Genomic DNA, 23,810 nt, shown 5'->3' on the forward strand with positions numbered 1-23,810 from the left:
CATCAAAGGGCAAGAGTCATAGGATATTATATGAAATACTAAGTTCTGTCTTTAAACTATCTCTCAAAACCTCTACATGTGTAGGATAGCTCCTGACCATTTACTACATATCTCCTAATCATAACAATGCTCTTGGGATTAAGTAAGCCATCAAATTTTGATCTCTATTATTTAGTTGTTCATTATCTTCCTACAGGTCAGATGGCCTCCTAGTCTGCAAGAATAATATGCCAAATAATTGCTCACATAAAATATCATAAAATGCTGAAGTCATTCAAATGAGGAAGTCTCAGTGCAGGAAGAAACTTAAATGGAAACAGATAAAATATAGAAAGGTCATTATGAATTGCTACCAATTTCAAAATCAAATCCTTAAAACAACGGTTGCCTTTTGTTGCTGCTGCTGTTTTCCATTAAATGGTATTTCTAAGCTAAAAGAGTAGGGGAGGAGGAAGATCTCTGGTGCACATTTTAATTAATTTAAACACAAACATTTGTGAGCAACAAGAGAGGACAGAACAATGAGAAGCAGCCTATAACAAGGGGGTCGGCTGTAATTCACGGGACTGAATTTGAGTGTGCAAACATGAAAAAACCCATGCATTAGCTATCCATGCATGTGTTTATCTGCTCATTGTTTTTGGAACTATCCCTACTGGGGATTATAATTTTGGAGTCTAAATATTGTGTCATTTCTCCTTTAACATGTTCTCATTTTGCCGTATGGATTCTTTCTGTGTGATAAATGGCTTGTATATTCTTCGCAGGTTTGGAAAGAACCATTTAAGGATAAAATAAATGGTTAGTGGGAAGAAACGATCATCTCCCCCCTTCCTCCATCCCTCCTCCCACCAACACCATGAAGCAGCAGGGCCAATGGACCGGAGCAAGTCTGCTTTAATTCTTCGGAGAAAGGAATTCGAAGAGTTCTTTCCATTAGCTAGAACCATAATATTGTTACCACTGCCATCCTATTTTCACCAAGCTTCCAGTTTTAGGGATTTGCTGCCTTCTGGCTTAACAACTTCATGTTAATACCTGTGAGAAATACTTTGTATTAACACAGGAAGAGGTCATATGGTTATTCAACCACACAAGCACTGTCTGGGAAGGAAACACACGGCAGATTTTTTTCTTCCAGAAATTCTGGCAACCCGTTTCTGTCATTTTTTTGAGTACATAAATTAAAAGATCTACATTGATGAGGTAAGTCAAAAATCTAGTTTCTTCCCTTCGTTAGGAAAGAAAGGTAACTTCATTTTTATGTCTGTTTGGTGCTGTGTCTTTTAGCAACTGATACCTAAAATACATATTATCCCACAAAATGTTCTCATGTCATTTTCAGAATGACAGATGACATTCTTGGGCAGTGAAACCCAGAGCGTGAACTGCAGACTGGGGACAGTTCACGAAGATCTCATTACTGGTACACAATGAGTTAAGTACAATAAATGTGCATATGCTCTTCCTTCAAGGTAAGAAAAGAACAGAGCCTCCTCAAATTTGCTTGTGACAGTCCTATAACTGTCCACGTCTATGGATTTACCCTACTCTTCCAGCACTGAACAGAGTCGTTCTTTGTTTTCAATTTCACATACACATGCAGTGTTTACTATGTAGCAGAAACCATTTGAAAGACACCATGAGATTATTAATTCATTCATTTCATTCATCTCTTTACCATCAACTTTTGGCAGCCTTATTCCACAACACACAAGGCTACACATTGGTCTTGCCAAAAGAAGTCTGCCGTGTGGTGATTAGCTGAATGAGCAAAGCAAAACACCATTTCTGGCATGGATTTTCATGCCAAATCTTCTTTCTCTGAACCACGCAATGAAGAATGACCCACTCAGAAAGAGCACTACGAGAGGCTGATATCTTTGCTGGAAGCCAACTTCTACTACTCCAGAAGCCCAAGGATATTAGTACACAAACATGTGCCACGGCAATGCTACTGCTCTCTTCTCTGCACACACAGTTCATGCATGCATGTCACATACATGAACGAGGCAAAAAGCAAACAAGAAAGCATCAAGGGCTAGTGATGAGAATGCTCTTGTAGCATACACCAAGGAAATGACACTTATCGCAGGCAAATAAGTCCATATCCTTGGATCAGAAATTCACACAAACACTTAGCATAAGCATGAGCAGCTCAGAAAAGGGCACCTGCATCAAAAACACAAGTACCCAGATTTTAGTTTACAAATTGTCTCCTGCTGTTAAGGTCACTCACTGTAATAGCGTCTGTGGCCCTCCGTCTTTCCCGGTGCAGCTCGATACAGAATTGTCCCTTCAAAGGTAGTCTTTCCTGACAGTGAATGAGAGAAGAGAAGGGGAGAGAAAAAAAACAAGAGAGAGGGCAGGGGGGAGCAAATGATGGCAAAAGAAGGAAGAGGAAGAGTTTTTAACTGAACTTGCTGTAAGAACTTCATCAGCAAAATTCATTCAGAGACCATTCGAGGCAGACTTCAAGAATGTTCTAGAATGAGCCCAAAGTCCCCATGCTACCACGATGGCACTGAACAGTCAGAATCAGGCCTTGCTTCTACCAAGTAATGACATACAGGTTAGGCCCAGGTAAAAACTGGAAGCCATTTTAACACTTCAACTTAGGAACAGGAAAACCTCAATTAATCAGAGGGAATCTGATTCATGGGATTCCTTCATGAACTCCAGTATGCAGCAATATCTTCTCTTTGGAGACCATGACCTAAGCATAATGTAGAGCTGGGCTCATTATTCTTTATCTTCTAATAACTCTACAGCCACACCTGGTCAAAGCTGATATTCAAACTCTAATATTCTAAATAAGATACAGAATTCTCCTTAAGAGGTGTCAGGTTGGACGTGTAGCTCAGTGGTAGAGCACTTGTCTAGCATGTGCAAGGCTCTGTATTTGATACGGAACCACAAAAACAAATATGGAAACAAATAAGTTAAAGATGTGTCTGTATCTTTAAACAAAGCTATAGATTAATACTAGACAGGAAGTTTCACCAATACAGCTTAAAACCAATAGTGGCATCCACATAAATGGAAGGAAGGGCAGGTTCTGCTTAACACGAAGGACACAAAAAATTCTATTACTTGAAATAGCTTAATTGAGGTTTTTCCATATTAGTCATGAGACTGTACTCAAGCATGAGGACAAGGGACTCACCCAGCTTCAAGTGTCATTTTATTTGTTACCCACAAGTTTATCAACATTGTTAAGATTGAACAAGACTAATGCCCAAATATCCTAAAACCATGAGTACACAGAATATACATACATACATACTGTCCCACCCACCAACACACACACACACACACACACACACACACACACACACACACACACGTATGAGAGTAGAGGCCTACAGAGAGTAGCACTAGCAGGTAAAATGATTTTCTAAAGGCAAATGCAATTAATAAATGCATTACTCTAAGAAATAAGTTTTATCACAGCTTATAAATACTCAAACTGACAGCCAATCATATACCTTCATAATAGGTGTGAGTCTATATTTACAAGGCAGTAGACTACAGCTGAGAAGGGAGAGAGCCATGTGTCTCATTTCCCAGAAACCCTCCATATAAAAAAGAAGAACCATCAACACTTGCAGCTTTTGAGGACATTGATGACAAAAACAGCAAGTTAGCAGTGACTAGTTTATTTTGGGCAACTCTTAACTTTGATGATTAACATTATTCCTAAAAAATATCTGTTTGTGAGCCAGGCCCTACAAGACTAAATGACAGCAATCTTCTCAGTGACAGGAAAAAAAGTGCAGGAAAAAATTAGTATTTTGATAATTACTAGTTCTTCTCAGTATAACAGAACCTCCATTTGTCCTGAAGAAAATCATAGAATCACTGAGACAGACAGGCCATGGTCCTGATGTCTCTGAATGGTAGCAGTAAGGCAATCTGACATGTAATCTTGGCTAGGCTGGGTGAAGACACAAGCATTCTGACATGAAGGGGGACAGGCAACCAAAGCGATCATGAATGTGTGTGTGTGGTTTACCTAATTGGTGGAAATATTGACTGTCACTATTAAATATTAGGCAGCAAACACTGTAAGACAGGTAACACCTGACTTCACCTAAAACTCTATTTCATAATTTTCTAATCGTTCTTCATTGCCAATGGAACATTGATGAAACATAAAACAAATATCAGATATTAAAAATAAAAGTCAGTGATGCCACAGGATGGAACTCCCCAGCCTAGCTTTTGTTTTTAAAGGTTTTTATATTTTAAAGGTATTTATACTTCATATTTGGTTTTTATAGTTGATGAGACAGTATTCTTTACGATTTGATAGAAAACAATATAATGGGAGTGGTTTGCCATTTATATGTCCTTTAAAAGCTTTCTCTATTTTTGTCTTGGTTTGAGATGTCAATAAAATAAGGAATTGGGAAAATGAGAAGTTCAATTAAATCTAAAAAGTCCAAGGTTATAGAAAGAAAATGCAAATTTTATTCTTCCAAAGACTGTGAGAAATAACAGAAAATGTCCCTATGTCTATGCAACAAAAACAGAAATAACCTTAATGTTACAATTATTACTTTAAATTAAGTACTATGAAAATATGTTGAAAATGCAAGATACATCTGTGTGTACACACATGTGCCTCTGTGTGTGTGTGTGTGTGTGTGTGTGTGTGTGTGTGTGTGTGTGTGTGTGTGGTTGATGGTGGTACTAGAGACTAAAATCAGGGGTCCTGCCCTAGTTGCTAATCCCTGGGTGGCTAGGTCTGAGTGACAAGTGCCAATGGCTGTTAACATTCAAAAGAAAGAAAGACAGCCAGGCAATATGAGCCTTCAGGTATAGCATCTATCATCACCTAAGAAAGTTGGCAATTGATATATATTTTAATATAATTTTATTATTATTTTTATGTGGTACTGAGGATTTGAACCCAGGGCCTTATGCATGCAAGGCAAGCACTCTACCATTAAGTCACATTCCCAGCCCAATAAATAAGTTTAGTAAACATATAAAACATTCATTTCCTCAAGTCTGAAGGTCTAATTATCAACTTAGAGGAATACAGACTAAATAACACAGCAGAGATGAAATCATCACAAATTGAGCTGTGAGGAAAAAATGGGCAAAGGAGCACAATTTCTTCAGCACACAAAAAAGTGCACAGAATTCTGAAGAAGAAATCTATAGATTTAAAGGTACTCAAGAAATATAAACCAACCCAATATGTGTACCTTATTTGGATCCAGATTCCCACTAACAAATTGCCTCCCCAAAAAAAAAACAAGTGAACAGTGACCATATGTTAATTATTTTAAGAAACTGCAGTAACTGTGTTGTGAAAATGGCATTTTAAGAACTCCTTTTATTGATACTTATTGAAATATTTGCAAATAAATTATATGATACCTGACATTTGCTTTAAGATAATATGGGAGGGGAGTAGGTAGGGCTGTGTATTAACAAACTGCCCATAGGTTGACAATTGCTGATAGTGGGTAATGGGAACACATGGATTCATTAAATTATTATTACTTTTGTATAGTTAGAAATTATCTATATAACACAAAATTTTATAACAAAAATCTTTTTGGAAAACTACTTTTAAGGTTTATGAAGTTCTGTGAATGGTAAAGGTGTTTGCAAATCTGAATATGCAACAAAAATATTTCTGCTACAATATAATGAAGGATTTTCTTATCTGAAATAAAATGTTTAAACCAAAACCTCAATCAATACTATAGCTCAAACTCCTTTTGGAAAGTACTGGGGTTTGAACTCAAGAGGCTCATGCTTACTAGCCAGGCAATCTACTATTGAGACACATTCCCTCTTTTTTGCACTAGTTATTTTTGAGATTGGGTCATACTTCCTGTCCAGGAACATCTGGACTGCAATTAACCTATTTTTTGGCTTCCTGCTGAGATGACAGATGGATACAACTGTGTCCAGCTTCTGCTGAGATGAAGTCTCACCAATTTTCTGCCCTGGCTGGACTAGAAACATGATCCTTCAAATCTCAGCCTCCCCTATAGATAGGATGGCAGGCACACACTACTGCACCTAGCTTTGAATGGGTCTCAGGTATACGCCCAGGCTGGCCTCAAACTTCAATCCTTCCAATCTCAGCCTTTCAACAATTTGCTAGGATTACAGGTGCAAGCCACTAGCACCTGCTACTATAATTCCTTTAATAGACAAGATTATGATGAACAAAGATTATGCTAAACAAAGGTATGGAGGTTGTCCTAACCAACTGCCATATGTAAAAATACATCAGAGTAAGAAAAATCAAGCTCCAGCAATTTTTACCTGTTATTGAAAGATAAAAATGCTCTTTGAGTAATGTTTATCAAGCACTTACTAAACACCTACCATGTTTTATACACAGTTATGGCATATAACTCCTCTGTAAGAGTCAATCATTACTATACAAAGTTCAGGAACTTCCTCAAGTGCTTTCTTGAAGAAGAAATGTGAAATACGCAAATGCCAAATAATCATGCGCACTTATAGAGGTAAGGGTGTGTGTGTGTTTGTGTGTGTGTTCATGTTTTAAACAAAAAGATGTTTACATTGCACACAATGTTCTCTAATACTCAAATACAGATTTTTATCTATCTTTAGAAGCAATAGTCTAACATCTGGCAGCACTTAAAAGAATATTGATATGATGCCACTGTGACCTCTAAAAATTACAAATATGGTACAAACATTAGATTTTAACTTATCCCCAGAGTCATATATTAAGTAAGCAATCTCTGAGGAAAAATTAACTGGAATTTACAGAGTACTACGTAGGCTGGTCAAACAACCTACTTAACAAAGTACATTTTAGCTCATAGTAGAAAAAAAATCTAGATCCCTTTTGTACATTAGCTACATTTTGCATCGCTAATTTCAGGCAAAAATAAATATGCATTTACTATAATTTAAAGTTATCACTGAGGGGAAACACGGTGAGGTATACTTGTGCCCTTCCTATAATTTTATGTTGATTTTTTAAAACTTCCTGTGAATCTGTATTTATTTCAAAACAAAAAAAAGATTTTTCAAAATGTAAAGCACATCAAAAGTACTAATGCTATTCGCTGGGGATAGTGAATAAACAAATTCACTCTAGAATGAAAGCTGCTGCTTATACAAATCCCACTAGTTTCCATAATGTCTATAGGTGATCTGATTATATTTGTTTTCACATAATCATATGCTGAAACAAGTTCACATATAAATCCTGTCAGAACACTTGAGAAAGGCTATTTTTCTCTTTCAAGAGATTGCTTCCATTTGGAGTAAACTACAGAGACATAATTCTCACATTTACCTTTCCATGAAACCCTTTGTGACCACACCTTCCCCTAGAAAATGTAGGACTAGCATCTCTGTCTTTATAAACCACTCTTCCTCAGATGTCAGCTCCTAAATTTCTAGGAATATATGTATTCCCTTTCTGTCATAGTAAGCTTGCAGACAACAAGGGATTTAAACTTTATCTCGGGATCTTCAGCACCTCAGAAAGCATTTTAGTAACAAATAGAAGCTTAAGAGATATTGAACAAATGAAGAATCAAAGGAGGAAAGAGAGAAAGAAGAGCAGATATATGAATATAGTCAGGTAGATGGAGAGATGGGCCTTCTTTTCCTGAACTATAAAAAAGCCCTTCTGTTTTTATCAGAAGCATCCATCATAAACTAAGCATGGCTGCTGAAACCATTGGACTATCTTAATCCTGAACCTGAAGGCTAATAATTGAATGATGACAGGCAGGTAAAGAGAAGTCAGATGGCTGAAAAAACCATTCTACTCAGCCTCCCAATCTCCCTGCACCACTAGCATCACATGCTTTGAGCTGAGAGTCCAAGCAGGGTCAGCTGTCTGTTACTGACCCAGAACAGGTAGGAGACAACATATTTCAACAGCTCTGGAACTACAGGAGGCATTTATTCTTCTCTGACTCTCCAGCTCTGAGAACACATAGCTAAGACAAAAGGTCACCAAGAGGTCAAGGCTCTACCAAAATTTCCCAAATTTCCTTTTCTGTATCAGGAGACTCGTTAGAAAGTAATTTCCAAACATAGACAAGATGCTTCAATGGCCAGAGCATCCATCAATGAGGAAAACAGCTTCCAAACAGCTGAACACTAACCAGTTATATCCACAGTGTCCAATTAGACAATGACCCAACTGTCATCTGGATTAACAATGAGAACTACCATTTATTGAGGGCCTTCTATGGGTAAGGAGATTTAAACCCATTCTTGTTATTGGAACTCAGAATGCATTTCCACATGGAAATAAAGTTATAATGACCCAATTTGGTCCTTCCACCAAAAAAATCACATTTAATCCACAATGTCCTTGAGGTACAGTACTGTTATTATAGTACCTGATTACCAGGTATGATACCAGTCTAGAGTTCTAATATGAATTGGAGCAAGAGGTGCAATAGCAGCTCCAACTGGCATACTCATTCACTGGAGAAAAAACAAGCCTGCAGCCCAAACCAAAGAAGGCAACAGGAGCTCCAAGATACTTCATTTGCTCCCAAAGCACTTCCAGGTCCTTCCCATCATAAACTCTAGGATGGATAGGAATTCAAGGAATGAGGGCTCTACGCCTTGGCAGTGGAGGGAAGGGGTGCTGCTGAAGCTACTGAACTACCTAACTCACCAGGAGAGTCATTTCTATGCACGTCAGACTGAGGATGCAGAGCTGTAGAGACAACCAAGCAAAGGAGGTCATCTGAGCACTTCCCTGGAAATGGCTTTACTTCCGAGCCAAGCATTTAAATCATGCTACTCACGAGAGAAAAAAGACACCAAGCCAACATAAGAACATCACTGAAGTCAAGCTGTTCCAAATGGAAACTAACGACATTGAACAATTATTTTGGCAACTGAGCTGTACTTTCCTCCTCTGTCAGGAAGGAGAGTCAGCAACCCCAGGTGCTGCACCACTACAACACAGTGGAGCCTCCGACAACAGTCATGCCTATGACCTTGGCTCGACATGGCACAAGATAAAACAGAGACACCCACATGGAAAGGTGGGTTAGCCACTGGGAGAACAAAGCTTCCCGGTCCTGACCTTTTGCTCCATGAGCTGGAAAGGGCAGCAGAGAAGCTGGAGGGAGACTTTCGGGCCCTGGAGAAAGAAAGACCTGAAGTTCGATCTCACCATCTCAGAAGACAACACAAACTTACCCAAGGTGGGGGCCTGGATTCTCAGTCATCATGTTATATTTCCAAGGGAACTGGCATGCACTTAATTTTGCACACAGCACTTCTTGCCACCAATGCATTTTTTTTGTTGATACTTTTCTCCAAGGTCCTTATGGGACAGTGAGAAATACTATCGCATTGGGTTCATTTAAAAGGTAATTACGAATTCAATAGTAAACAATATTCTAGAAGTGCATGGAGGCACAGCAACATGGGCCACTCATGAAACATTACTTCCATGGCAAACCATAGGCCAGCAGTAACGTATCCAGAAATGTATAGACTGTATGGCTACAGGTCCCAGCTTTATAAATCTACTAAACTGCAATGGGTCAACATAGCACAACCCAGAAAACATCCAAGAGTGTTTGTCATAGTCTTGCAGCATAGGGCATAGTACAGAAAGGAAGCTGGGGCAGTCCACTGGTCCCCCTTTTCCTGTTTAGTAGGATGGATTTCCTTACTTGACTTGGAAAGCTGCTCATCCTGGGAAATGCCAAGCTCATCCGACTCCCCTGACAGCTCCTTGATGAAGTTGGAAGGAAACATTCCAGTCTTTCCATTGAGAACACCTTCCCACCATCCTTCCTCTACCTGCAGAGAAGCAAAGAGAAGAGTCAGATATTCTTCAATCTGTATGGCATGGAATGGAGCCCACCAATGGACAGAGAGAGGGACCCAAAGCTGAAAAGTTACCAGGGAACCAGAAAGCAGGCCACATAATCTTGAGATTTCAGACTAAGGAAAGGGAGGTAATCACAAACACCAATGGACAAAACTTAACACTATTTTCACTCACCTCTAACTAAACCAAAGCCCTTTCCTCTATCTATATAATAAAGTTAATTAACACAATTCACACATGTTATGTGTGTTATGTTTCTATACCAGTGCCTGTATGGGACATGTCTTTATTCTTCCTGAAGAAAATAACAATCTACCAAAACAGAAAGGTATGAATAGAAAACTAGTGATGCGAGGTAAACAGAGGAGAAAATACCATGACTTAGCACGAAATCAAACTTGTTACACAAAGCAGAGCTCAGTGAGACCCAAGAAACTAAAGGCTTTGAGAAAAGAGAAATCAAAATTAAGATAGGCCTTGAAGGAAGGAGAAACAATAGCTATGATTGGAGAACAGGCGTATGAGACATTCCAGAAGGGGACGGGAGCTGATGAAGCCTTTGGAACAGAGACAATCAGAACAGTATGTTTAGAGCATTTGTTAGGGAACTCATGGGATAAACTTGCAGAGTAGTGATCATGTTTGTACAACCACAAAATCTTAAGGGAAAGAATGCAGATAGCAGCTCTATATGCATGATTGTCCCAATGACTATTCAGTATCAACTTGTACATTCAATAGCATTTACATTGATTGGCATTTCCATGTGTCTATGCCAACCCAAGGGATATATATGTTATTCTCTCAAGGAGCTTTTTTTGTAGAATTCAGATGGTTAGAAAGGTTTGCTATGGGTCTGAATATCAAAAGTTACAGAATTTGTAGCATGGGGTCCTTTGTGCTGGTCCTGAATAAGTAACCTCAAAATCACAAGGCAGGAGAAGAAAACCAAGGGCAGGAACCACAAATGAGCCATCTGTGGTCAAATCCTTGGCTGTGCAGGGCAGCTAGAGCAATCCCATGCCATTCAATTTGATGATGTCTGAAATGTTCCCAGTAATAAGCAGTCTAGCCCCAGATCCTGGAGGGAAGTGCATCTGATGTGTAAGATCAGTGGCTGCCTGCTGGGAAAACAGGGGTATCTTCACCTAGCCACACCCCCAGATGCCTGTATCACTGTCAAAGAACAGTCTGTGAGGCCTACGGGAAAGCAGCAGAGATCTATCATTAGCTACACAACAAATGGAGGGGCAGACAACAAAACCATGGCTCATCGCCTGGGGGCACACTTCCCATCAAAGGCACCACAGGCCCAAGGCGTGTTTCTTTGTGAGGTGAGCCCTTCATGGTGGAGGAGAGCCTGGCCCCAAGACCAAAGAGTGCTGTTCTGTGCTATTTCTTCTTACAGCCTGCTGTTTTGGTCTCAAGATTGTGCCTGGAGGTAGGAGAAAAATGATTCTTGCTGACACAGTATCTCATTTGAGGGATATTTTAGTTCAACTTCTGACATAAAGGCAAGGACATTTAAAGACCCAACTAATGATATTCCTTTCTTCCTTCATTCATTCCAGGAATAAAGCACAGTACCGCATACTGAATGAACAAGGAAATAAACAACATGGAGATCATTGGGAGAAGTCCTCCATGGTATCAAGCTCTGATTTGTCCCACAAAGGATATTTTTCCCTTCCTGTGAGAAACCAAGGGCACCAACAGACCAAGACTATACTGTCACCTGTGTGTGTGTGTGTGTGTGTGTGTGTGTGTGTGTTTGTGTGTGTGTGTGTATACACATGCTCCTGTGGTGTTAGTGAACAAATCCAGGCCTTGTGCAAGTACCTACCCAACTTTGCCACTATTCTGAATTAGTTCTGCTATACCCAGGCCTGAATGGTTGTCCCAGTGCCACCAATCCCACCAATGTTTAATGAGCATCTATCCTGTACTTCCCCATGACCTCTTGATAATTCACTGGTGAAGAAAACAGATAAAAAAGACCCCATCCTGGAATAGCTTCTGTAGCAAAAAAGGAATTGGCAGAGCTTGTACACCTGCTTAGAAATCAAGTTGATTTATGGTGATGTTTCTGCATTTAAGGAGGAAAAGAAATGTGTCTTCTTTGTAATAAAGTACTAGAGTTTAGAGGCCTCAAAAGACTTACAACTTCTGCCCTCAGGAAAGCAATAAAAAGGGTCAGGTGCCACCTTGTCCTACAACCACACAACCCTACACATAAATAGTCTTGTTCTCACCGTGGCTCTAGGATGAGAACAAACCTTACCTGTGTCCCTCTCTGACCAATCTGGCCACCTCTACAATCTGTGCCCCAAGGCAAATCCTGCCTATGGCCAGAACTGGGAGCAGGGTAGCTTCCACATGGTGCTGTTAGAGAAAGGCCAAGTAAAACCACTTATACCGTTTATAGCCTGGCAATTTCCATGCCTTTAGAATCAATAGCATCTAAGTAGGTTCAGGGCCCAAGAAAGTGTGTTTTTTTAAATCTTAGCCCTGGTGGAAGTTGAGGAGACAACTAGGTAAATTTACCCACCCTACCCAATCACGCAAACATCATCTACATTTGCTAGGCAGGAAGTAGGATGGTTGGGAATGAAGACGCAAAACACTTTCCCGTGAGTATCTACCTATTCTGAACAGCTCCTATTTATCATTCTTGAATTTTTTAAACCTGTCAGCTCTACTAAAAATAGAACAGCAGGTTTACCAAGTCTAATATCTACCTGTGGGTACAAGCAGCCAGAGAAAATTTCACTTAAGGGCTGCGATAGCTTTTTTCACTCAATGACTACTTTGTTCCCCCAAATCCAGTCAGTTGCAAACTAAAAGGGAAGGTTGAAGACTCAAGGGAAAGTGAGAGGTACACCGGCCAATAAAGTTAGCTCCACTTTTTAAATAGTAGTTCTTTTTGCCTGAAAGAAAAAAAAGACATTCCAAACTCTAAGGAAAGAGCTATACCTTACCATTCTTAAAAATCTTCCTCAAAATCTTCCCAGAAAGAATGAAATGAGAATTTTAATGCTAGTCATTTCTCCTATCTTTGAAAGATATCTGAAAGTATTTTGAAAAATGTGAAAATACTTGAAAAATACTAAGATCATTTTAAAAATATTTTTTAAAATAGATATACAGTTTACGTAAATGCACAGATCTTAAGAGTACAATCATATTGTTTATACCTATTGTAGCCCATACTTCTGTCAACGGAGCATTTCCATCACCCTGAAAATTCCCCAGTCCATCTTTAAGCAATCACCTTTGGTTCTACCATTTCTAGATTGCCTAATTGTCCTAAGGCATAATTTAACTCTTTTATTGTTAAAAAATTACGAAGTGTTTTGTCAGAAAATACCTTTTTATCAATGACATTAAGGTAAAATATGTTTCTAAGGGGCCACTTCCTGAAGGCATAAACATCTACATTATTTTCCACTTTGGTTGCTTTAAATAACTCTCCCTGTTGACTTTAGGATATGGAAAGCCGGTTGTGTCAAATATAAACAAGCATTATCTAAGTCCTAAATGTCTAGGCCAATATTTCCTCCCAGTTCCTGTGGAGTTCACCTCTTTCTGGCTGGACCTGAACATTCTTTACATGGGGGCAGGGGTGTCATTTTTATTCCCTTCCCTTTTTCTTCTGAGAACAATCATATTTCATATAAGAAGGGGGCTTCAAAAGATAAGTCTATAGAGTAGTTGGAAGGGAAATGATTTAGGAAAACATGTAAGTTCTATTTAAGGCTTAAACAATTCTGCCCAATAAGGCAGAACAACATCCATGATTTTCATCAAAGTAGAGTTTCTAAAGCCAAATATGGTGCTACACATCTATAATCCCAGCACTCAGGAGGCTGAGACAAAGAGAATCTCAAATTGGAATCTAACCTGGACTACATAGCTATACAGCAAGAGTCGATCTCAAAAACAAAGGAAGGGAAGAAGGAAGAGGGAGGGAGGAAGGAAGTGGGGAGAGAAGGAAGGGAGAGTTAGTTTGTTGTAGGACTTCTGGAAACATCATTCAGCAGTGTCTTTGAAAAGAGCCATGAGCTATTTACAGGCCCCCAAATTACTAAATGACTCTACTAAGGCTTTGTCATAATTTCAGTTTGAAAAATATAAACAAAGAGGAAATCAAACCTGCAAAATGGCCTTTCTGATGAATCAAAGCCTTAAGCTTTGTCAGGTTATTATTCCCTAGTGAGAAAATCACCCATGGGGACATGTTCACCTCAGAAAACCCCCAGTTCTGAGGGAGGCTTTGAGTGGCATGCCCCTTTGAAAGTTCAGTGTGGGAAGCACTAAGCTTTGTCTTGTTGCATCCTGAAGCACCTGCTTCACAAGTCCACACTTGGCCCAAATGCCCACAAGTTGCCCCTACTCATGAAATAAGGCTGTATTCCATACTAGCCTACCACCTAGCATGATACTGCATGCATCTTCTGACAAATTAATCCAAACACTGATCACCTCTCACATGTCAAGTCACTATTTTATCTACTCTACGAATCACCTTCTTCATCCTCAATGAGAATGCCTACCTTTCAATTCCTTGCTCATTTGTCAATCCTGTTATTTTGACACTCTAGTCACATTATGGGATTTTAATTGTTCTCTTAGGTATCTATGTCTTACCTTCCCTGATTAGACTAAGTCTATCTCAATGCCTACATTCTGTTTAATAAAACCTCTGAATATTCATAAACACAATTTCTTTCAGAATGTAAGCACTGGAATATTTGATGAGTTCCACAGCTATGCAAAATCTCATAAATACTTTTAAACTTGCAAATTGGCTACTTGTATATGGTTGCAACCTAGTGTGTGGATGATTCAAATCTAATCACTTTCTCTTCTAAATATGGCTTCCCTTGCTGTAATATGAATGTTTTACTATTTCTATACAATGGGGAATCAGAAGTATACAAGCCTAAGTTATTTGGAAAAAAGTTTAAAGAAATTTGAGCTCTTTGGATGATCAAATTCCAATATGGATTTTACAAGGTTCCCTTTTTTGAAAAGGGATAAGAAGAGCTCTCCCAAAGCAAGGCAGAATCTTAATGGGAAAGAATGAAGGCCTGTCTGTATAACCTAACCAATCAGCTTCTTAATGAACTTGACTTCTCATGAGTAAAAATGAAAGAAGATGAACTATCCATCCACGCAGAGGTTATATTTCTGTGTGAAAGTTTTGAAGCATTCAAGGGTGTATGTAACACTAATTCAGTGAGGCAAATCTCCTTTTATGGGCATAAGAAAGAGAATGCAGGCATATTTTGAACATGCAAGTTATCATCTTTGCAAACCACAAAGCTAGGTTAGGCTTTAGCTCAGAGGTTGCAATCCTCTCATATACCATATTTTAATCAGTTTGATCATGCATATATGGCCCTGTATGTGTTTTCATATGTTTATATTTTAGATATAACTTCTGCACATCTATATATGTGGACACACACACCCTGAAACCCTTTTTACAACTATTTAATGATAATTTTTTAATGATTTAAAAAAGCAAAAATAACAATGGGAACCACAGAGGATACACTATGCATGTACAAAGAAAGAAACTGAAATCAGAAAATCTGTATTTGGGAAAATAGCCTTGCCCTGAATCATGATGTTGTGTGGATAAATAACAAATTATTGTATACTTTGGTATGTTAAGCTGAAAGTGGATATCAAGATGAAGGTACGTCATTTTTTTTTTATGTTTCTCTACTTGATTCAATTGCTTCATTTTGTTTATAAACTAGCAATAAATTCGAAATCTTTCTAAAAGTTGTCTGAGGACAAAAAATGCAGGTACACTTTTGTGTATATACCTTTGCAACATTATAAAGAGAGGTCTACCAATTAATCAACAAGAACATACATATATGTATATAAACATGTTTCATTTTTGCATATAGAGCATGTTTCATTCCTTTTTTTTGGGGGGGGGGGGGTCCGGTTGTGGGCCTGAACTCTGGGCCTGGGCGCTGTCCCTCAGCTCTTCAGCTCAAGGCTAGCACTCTACCACTTGAGCCACAGCGCCACTGCTGGCTTTTCTTTTTCTGCTTATGTGGTGCTGAGGAATTGAACCCAAAGCCTCATGCATGCAAGGCAAGCGCTCTACCACTGAGCCACCTTCCCAGCCCTGCATGTTTCATTCTTATTGTTTAATACATTGACCTGATTGAATTGAACACTTCTACTGTGTTCTTATCTTGATATTGTGATGATTCCCCCCAAAAGAAAGAATATAAAATGTGAAATTGTTAGGACCAGGTAAAAATTAAGCAGATAAGGCATTGATTAGACCAAGGAAGAAGGAAATTTAACTGACACAAACAAGTCCCAGGTAACCAGAGAAACATAGGTACAGACCCTGGGAATAGAACAAGGCTGCGTTCTAATAGTTACTGAAACTTGACCATTTGTAGGGCCAAATGTTTAAAGATAAAGGGTTGAATAAAGCAGAGAATTAAGCACCAAGGATGGCTGAGCTAGGCAACTGCATTTCTAAGGATGACTTATCTCACCACTGGGCCATTTGGAGAACTAATCAATGCTTTTTGCTATTTGGGGAGGTAATGTTTTCCTAAAGCTGAAGCAGAGCCCTCCTAGCTCATAACCATTGAGCCAGGTATCTGGACTTCAAAGGAAGGCTTGCCCCACCTCCAGGCCTTGGAGCTTGGTGCACAGCCCCCATCTCCTGCCTAGGCACCAGGATGTCTTCAGGGAATTGTTTGGTCTCAGCCACCGTACTTTGCTTTGATGCCATTTGTAATAACCAACTGCTAGTTTTGCTTTTGTAACTGTCTTCCTGACCACCTGTGAGTGGCACCTCCCTCCCCCCACCATGTATCTTGCCTTTAAATATGCGGAGCTATTTGATTTCAGGGCTGGCCTTCACTATCTCAACAGTGGAGGTCAGACGCCATGGCTATTAAAGGACTCCTAGCTCTATTGACTGAGTGTTAGTGACTCCTTTTGCTGATCGTGAGTTGGAGGTCCCACTAGTCCAGGGATGCTGGGATATTTCAGATATGTCCCTGTATTGTTAAAGGCTTTTGCTTAATTGAGGTTTCTGCTTATTTTGCTTTTAGTTCTTCAACAGAATTTAAAAAGAGCTACCTACTAGCACAAATACAATACTTATCCCAAAGAAAGCATAGTCTTTTATACAGCAACAATGGCCCAATACCTGCAACATTGCAAGTACACAGGAACAAAAGGAAATTCTTTCTTATTGTTTTAAAGGCAACCTTACATTTTATGCAAGTATCAACTCTCTATGGATGTATGCCCTTTTTCCTATTGAGGCAAATCCAGGATGCAGTTTACCATTCAGCTGGAACTGAGTGGAAAGGAACCTTGAATTGCAGGTGGAGCTGAAGCCCTATCCTCCTCCTCCCATAGTCTGAGTATGCTCATAGGTCTACAAAGACTTCTCCTTGAGTAACCCATACCCATTCTCCCTATGGCCAATAGGTGGGCAAAATCACATTAATCATTTTTCTTGGCTTTATTTGTATTCTTTTTTTTGGGGGGGGGGGGTCCGGTCGTGGGGCCTGAACTCTGGGCCTGGGCGCTGTCCCTCAGCTCTTCAGCTCAAGGCTAGTGCTCTACCACTTGAGCCACAGTGCCACTTCCGGCTTTTTTCTTTTGGCTTATGTGGTGCTGAGGAATCAAACCCAGGGACTCATGCATGCAAGGCAAGCGCTCTACCACTGAGCCACCTTCCCAGCCCCTTTATTTGTATTCTTAAAGCAGCATGAAAACAGTAAAGGATCTACTTTCAACTCTTGTTCCCTTTCAGTTTTTGTTATGTGGACATAGCTATATTTTACATGATTATATCCTAGCATATGTAATTGTGTTCTGATATGTTCGTTTATTTTACCAAAAAAATCCTGTTCTAATATTTCCATTTATTCATTTACTTATTTGGTAAGTATTTATTAAAGTGCTCACTAGGTTTCAGGCACTATACCAGGTACCATAAATAAAAAGATAGACAAAAACCAAGCCCCTACCATTAAAAAGCTCTCAGCTTACTAGACTATAACTGATAATTGTAATGCAAAACATCATAACAAATAGTTTGCTGGGCTTGATGAAACAACTTAATAGTCAAAATTATTTTTCATTATCACAAGCACTGCTGCAATTAACACATTTTTCATGTATTAAAAAAAATGTTAACCATTTTCTTTTTTTTTTTTTGTCAGTCGTGAGGACTAAACTGTGGGCCTGGGCACTGTCCCTCAGCTATTCAGTTCAAGGTTAGCACCCTACCACTTGAGCCACAGCACCACTTCTGGCATTTTCTGCTTTTGTGTTGCTGAAGAATCGAACCCAGGGTCTCATGCATGCAAGGCAAGCACTCTACCACTGAGCCACCTTCCAAGTCCCTGTTAACCATTTTCTACAGATAAATTCTTAGGAATAAGATCGAGTCAGATTGTTACATGGATTTTTTATAGCTTTTTGATGTACCTTGCTAAATACCTTCCTCTAAGGATCATACAGATATATAAATTCATTGGTTAATCTCACCAATGGTATAACCATTAAATGCTTTCTTAGATTTTGATAAGTAGAAGCTTATTACTATCTTAATTTGGACTTTTTAAATGAGTAACAGAATGGAACATTTCCACATGGTTAAGATAATCCTCCCCCTCCCCCCTTGGGAATGTATGTTTATGGCCAATTTATCTATTATTTACCATTATTATGGGAGCTTCTGGTCACTGTAGATACCCAGAGTTTTATCATTAAAGCAAAAAGAGAAAGCTGGTAACACTAGGTTGTAATTTCTGAGGTACTTAAGTGTGCCATGTTAGAAAGAAAATAGTTTCAAATAGTCCCACATCTGACCGCACATGATAAGAAGTCATTCCTCTGCTGGAGCCCATTTCCTTCATTTCTAGAGTTTCTAACATCCGATGTCAAGGCCAGTGGGTGGGCCTGTGCATCTGCAGCAGGGGCTCCTCAGGGCTGGGTGCACAGATATGTCTGCTGGCCACATGAGGCACTAATGCTGCCCGTCCACTTGCTTACCTCTCCTACCACCTCTATGATGTCCCCGACTTTCAGCTCAAGCTCATCATCATTCTGGGGCAGGTAGCTGAATGCCACCTGGCATCGGCGCCTCCGTCGTTCACCTGGATGGGAAAAGTAAAATGTTTAGCTACAGCTCTTCCAAACTAAGGTTTTAAAGAGAGGCTTTTCCTAGGCATGCAGGCAAATTAAGCTGTCTTGTCTCAAATATGCTCTCTGGGACATGGCTAGAGGCATGGCAGCCCTGGTCTCTTACAGAAGGCATTAGAAAGCAGAGCAATGCTTCTTGGTCTTTCAAAAGCTGCTGGGTCAGAAAGGCATGGATATGAGAAACCGATCCATTGGTGCAGAAGGCAAAAACCCCCACCCCTCAAGCACTGGAGCACATTGTTGCCTTAAATGGTTTTTCCATGGATAGGGTGTTATATTCGCTGCTGTTGATTTTTAATGCAAGCTGATGTGATGTGGTAGAGAAACAAGAATGGTCTGCTTCAAATGCTAGCAAGCAGAAGGCTTTTCCCCTAAATGTGCAAAAGAAAAGATAAAGTATCCTGGCCTTTTTCTCACTAATCATCATCCTTTCAACATGCTAGAACTCAGGCCTGAGAAGTAAAAGCCGATTTGATTTTAGCTTGTTCTTGGTACCATTTCACACACTCCACAGGGTTCAACAAATCCACTTCTGTCCTCTTCCCTGGGGCTCAGAGGATCTATTAACAAGATTCCTGGCTGTTTATAACAGACTCAACCAGGCAAATCTAAACAAAAGCCAGGGCCACGCATTTGACTTGACCGAAGTACATTCTAAGATAGTTACCCCATCTCACTCACCCAAAATGGTCTACCTGTGAGTGTATCTGACATCACTGTCCAGCACAGACATCACTGTCCAGTATATGGGCATTGTGGGAGAAAGAACATGCATGTGGAATATGCACAACGGAGAGACAGACAGACACACAGACATGCAGGCAGTGGTGGCTGAGGCCAGGGAGAGGTGGACAGATGCCACGTAGTGTGACGGATATTGCTCAGAAGGTAGTTCATCACCACTGACCTCCTCCACGCTGCCACATGGCCTAAAAAACCAAAAGGATCAACAACTTCAAAGAAACACATTTAGAAACTCTGAAAGTATTTTGGGGTACTGCCTTCAGGGATTTCTTGTTCTACTTTTCTAATCTTTTCCATGAGAAAGGAAGTCCCTACAGGGGTGATCACAGGGTACATGCAGGCCTCACACAGCATGGCATCACACAAGGGGAAAAGTGTGCTATAACGATATGCTTCCTGATCAATATTTTTCAAAAGCCAGTGGCCTAGTTCTCTCTGCTTCATTTTTCTCTAAGGAAGAATGGGATTGAACACAGGGAACAGGGCAGTTCAGAATCGATACTTTGTCTGATCATATCTTTGGCAACCACATAAATGATTCCTGCCCCTTAGCACAAAGTCATAAGCTGCCAGTTCTTAGGAAGAACACATGCAGAGCTCTCAGACCCATCTCAGATAGGCACTGCAGCCAGTTAGTAGGCTGAGTAGTTTAGCCTGGCTCTCTCAGTGCCAGAAGACACATCCCACCTTGCCTTTCCAGAGAGTGGTAATCCAGTATAAAGAATGTTACTATGAAAGCCAAGCATGATGCCCATGCCCATAATCCCAGCACTCAGAAGACTAAGGCAGGAAGATTGTAAATTGCAGGCCAGCTCAGGCTACATAGTGAGTTGGAGCCTAGCCTGGGCTATATAGTGAGATGTTTTAAAAAACAAACTAACAACCAAGATCAATGTCACTGCTCCATAGCTTCTGACACCACAGAGGGGGGAAATCAAGTCCTCTGAACCTCAGACAATCCACACTTCTCATTCTAGAAAAAAAAATCTAGGTGGCAAAGCAATCTTGGTAGCTTCTCCCAATTTGCATATATTTGCACATATGTATATATACATATACATATGTTTGTATGTAGATATATATACATACACATACACGTGTGTACCTTAATATGAAGTTCTATAACTCTTTAAGAGCTTTCATTTTTCTACATTTTAGGTTAAAATGAATTCTGCAAGCACAAACAGAACATGAAAAACTGAAATAACAAATATCTGACAAGTGATGCTTACAACCACAGAAGGCACCAAAGTCCTGATTGAAGGAACTTAAAAAATAACATCTCAAGATTCAGTGATTGCTAAAATCATAAAATATATGTATATATGTAAATTCATACCTTAAAAAAGACCCTCTGGGCTAGGTGCCCATAGCTCATGCCTATAATACTAGTGACTTAGGAGGCTGAGATCTGAGGATCACAGTTCAAAGCCAGCCAGGCAGGAAAGTCCGTGAAACTCTCATCACCAATTAACTACCAAAAGCCACAAAGGAGCTAGCTCAAGTGGTACAGCACTTAAGCAAAAAGGCTAAGGGCCAGCACCCAGGTCCTGAGTTCAAGTCTCAGTACCAGCACAAAAGAAAAAAAAAGTCCTTTTGTAGGACAGTAGCTAGCAACTATAACAACAACAAAAACCAGTAGCTAACCCAATACTGCACAAATGGCAAAGGCAATAGTGATATATTCTTAAAGATTAACCCAGGACAGAATCATCAGCTCTCTTTCTATCTCCCTCTGTCTCTCCCTTTGTCTTTCTCTCCCTCTCTCTCTCTCTCTCCCTCTCCCTCTCCCTCCCTCCCCCCCTCTCTCTCTATCTCTCTGTCATGCGGCTTGAACCCTGGGCCTGAATGCTGTCCCTGATCTTCAGCTAAAGGCTAAGGCTATACCACTTGAGCCATAGCTCCAGTTCCGGTTTTCTGAGTGGTTTATTGGAGATAAGAGTCTCACTTTCTCTGCAGCCAATTAAGCCGACCAGGTTCCTTTTCTCATGGGGACGTGGTATGCACTGGTTGCAAACAGCAACCTCCTTGGTAGTGTATGCAGCCTGTTGCTTGTATGGGTTGCCCTAAGGGACCTTGGAGACAGTTTTCCAGTGTATTTTCATGACTCTGACTTTATACTGTCCCCCTACCTAGGCTCCAGACAGGTATGCGGGGTGCCTTTGGGAAACCCCAGGGCACTGTGGCCAGGGTTCACATTGGCCAGGTAATCATGTCCATCCGCACCAAGCTGCAGAATAAAGAACATGTAATTGAGGCCTTACGCAGGGCCAAGTTCAAGTTTCCTGGTCGTCAGAAAATCCACATCTCCAAGAAATGGGGCTTTACCAAGTTCAACGTGGGTGAGTTTGAAGACATGGTAGCTGAGAAGCGCCTCATTCCTGATGGCTGTGGAGTCAAATACATCCCGAATCGTGGTCCTCTGGATAAGTGGAGAGCCCTGCACTCATGAAGGCCTCCATCCACTGAGCTATATCACCCCCACTTCAATCATGTTCCCCAATAAAACTTGCATTATGTCTAAAAAAAAAAAAAAAGAGTCTCACTTTCCTGCCTGGGCTGGCTTTGAACCGAGATCCTTCAGATCTCAGCCTCCTGAATGGCTAGGATGACAGACATGAGCCACCAGCACCTGGCATCATCAGCTTTCTCTAAAACTCCATCTCTACTTTGTACTTCCATTAAAAAGAATCCAGTAAGCTAATCAATACTTCTTAAAAGTTTCTGAGGTTAGTTAACTGGTGGCATGAAGCCATATAAAAACCAAAGGACGCCTTGTGGCTCACAACTATAATCCTAGCTATTCAGGAGGCTGAGAGTTGAGGATCTCCATTCAAAGCTAGCCCGGGCAGGAAAGTCTGTGAGACACTTACCCTTACTTATATCCATTAAAAGCTACTCAACAAAAAAGCCAGAAGTGGCACTGTGGCTCAAGTGGTAGAGCAATCACCTGGAGCAAAGAGAAGCTCAGGACAGCAGCCAGGCCCAGAGTTCAAGCCCCAGGACTAGCAAAAAACAAAACAAAACAAAAAAAACACTGCCAAAATACTAAGAGAAGCTTTAGAGAGCACAAGGAAGAGACTCAGAGGCAGCTGATGATAAAGATCATCTGATCTTGACCCCAAGCAGAGTCATCTCATTACACAGGGATAGCTCATGATCATTTCTAAACATTTATGATACCTATCACTGTATGTCATCCAGTCAACCATGTAAATTAAAAGAAAAAGAGCCAGAATGAACAACCATTTTGCAAATGAGGAAATCAGAGCTCAGTAATTTACCCAAGATTATCACCAAGCTAAGCAGCAGTATTCCCTTGGCTTGAGTTCAGAGTGTTTTCATCAGTCATAGATGACCAATTCAGTTTGCATCTAGTTCTGAATTCTCTGCAATCTGTGTTAACTGCTTCCTGCAATACTGTGTAACATCAGCTCAAGTCTTCACCATTACAGAGACTCCCCCCAGTTTAAAAAAAAAACTACTGCTTTTCCACCACACTGACTTAAACAGTGTGCCAAGTTTGTGAACTTGGGGCCCAGGAAGAAATTGTAGTTCAGTTGCATACATCCATCTTAATTATAAAGTAGTAAGTAGAGAGCCTAGAATTTCAAATCAGATGACACAACTCTGAAGACTGCCTCCTATACATCTGTTTATTCTTAAGTATTCTCAGCTGGTGGGGAGAGGGAGGAGTTGGGGAGGTGGGGAGGAAAGGGACAGTAGGGGAAAAATAAAGGAGGGGGTAACAATGCTCGGTAGGAAATGTAGTCATTACCTTACTCATGTAACTGTAACCCCTCTGTACAATAAAAAATTATTTAAAATAAAAAAATAATTAAAAAAGAATTCTCAGCTCGTCTTGATAACTCAGAAAGGACTGAAATAACACAGTACATTGTTAATAGGTAAAAGTATAAAAACGCAAATAAGAAACAGCCCTACTGCTTCAGGGAACTGGGGCCCATCAGCTCCCATTTTAATGAAATAAAGCCAGTTGATGGAGAGGCGATGCAGTACACTC

At 40.1% G+C, this 23,810-nt stretch overlaps 2 protein-coding genes and 1 non-coding gene across 6 annotated transcripts in view; 2 read left to right on the forward strand and 1 right to left on the reverse strand.

The window, feature by feature from the left end:
• Positions 1-23,810, reverse strand: part of Sh3kbp1 (SH3 domain containing kinase binding protein 1) — a 340,250-nt gene that overhangs the window by 142,791 nt on the left and 173,649 nt on the right. For all 4 annotated transcript variants that reach the window (XM_042670511.1, XM_042670512.1, XM_042670510.1 and 1 more), the window contains 2 exons: positions 18,893-18,996; positions 9,669-9,798 (listed from right to left, as the gene is read on the reverse strand). In XM_042670511.1, the coding sequence (XP_042526445.1) occupies positions 9,669-9,798; positions 18,893-18,996 (234 nt within the window). The remainder of the gene's footprint in view (positions 1-9,668; positions 9,799-18,892; positions 18,997-23,810) is intronic.
• Positions 21,740-21,874, forward strand: LOC122100118. Its single transcript, XR_006146101.1, has one exon. It is a non-coding gene; the product is annotated as a small nucleolar RNA SNORA70 (small nucleolar RNA).
• On the forward strand, positions 21,814-22,287 carry LOC122100105 (60S ribosomal protein L10-like). The gene has a single exon (XM_042670514.1). The coding sequence runs from the start codon at positions 21,936-21,938 to the stop codon at positions 22,236-22,238; it is 303 nt and encodes a 100-aa protein (XP_042526448.1). The 5' UTR covers positions 21,814-21,935; the 3' UTR covers positions 22,239-22,287.

The sequence above is a fragment of the Dipodomys spectabilis genome, unplaced genomic scaffold (assembly GCF_019054845.1).
Source record: "Dipodomys spectabilis isolate Male_0828 unplaced genomic scaffold, ASM1905484v1 ptg000564l, whole genome shotgun sequence".
Classification (NCBI taxonomy): Eukaryota; Metazoa; Chordata; class Mammalia; order Rodentia; family Heteromyidae; genus Dipodomys; species Dipodomys spectabilis.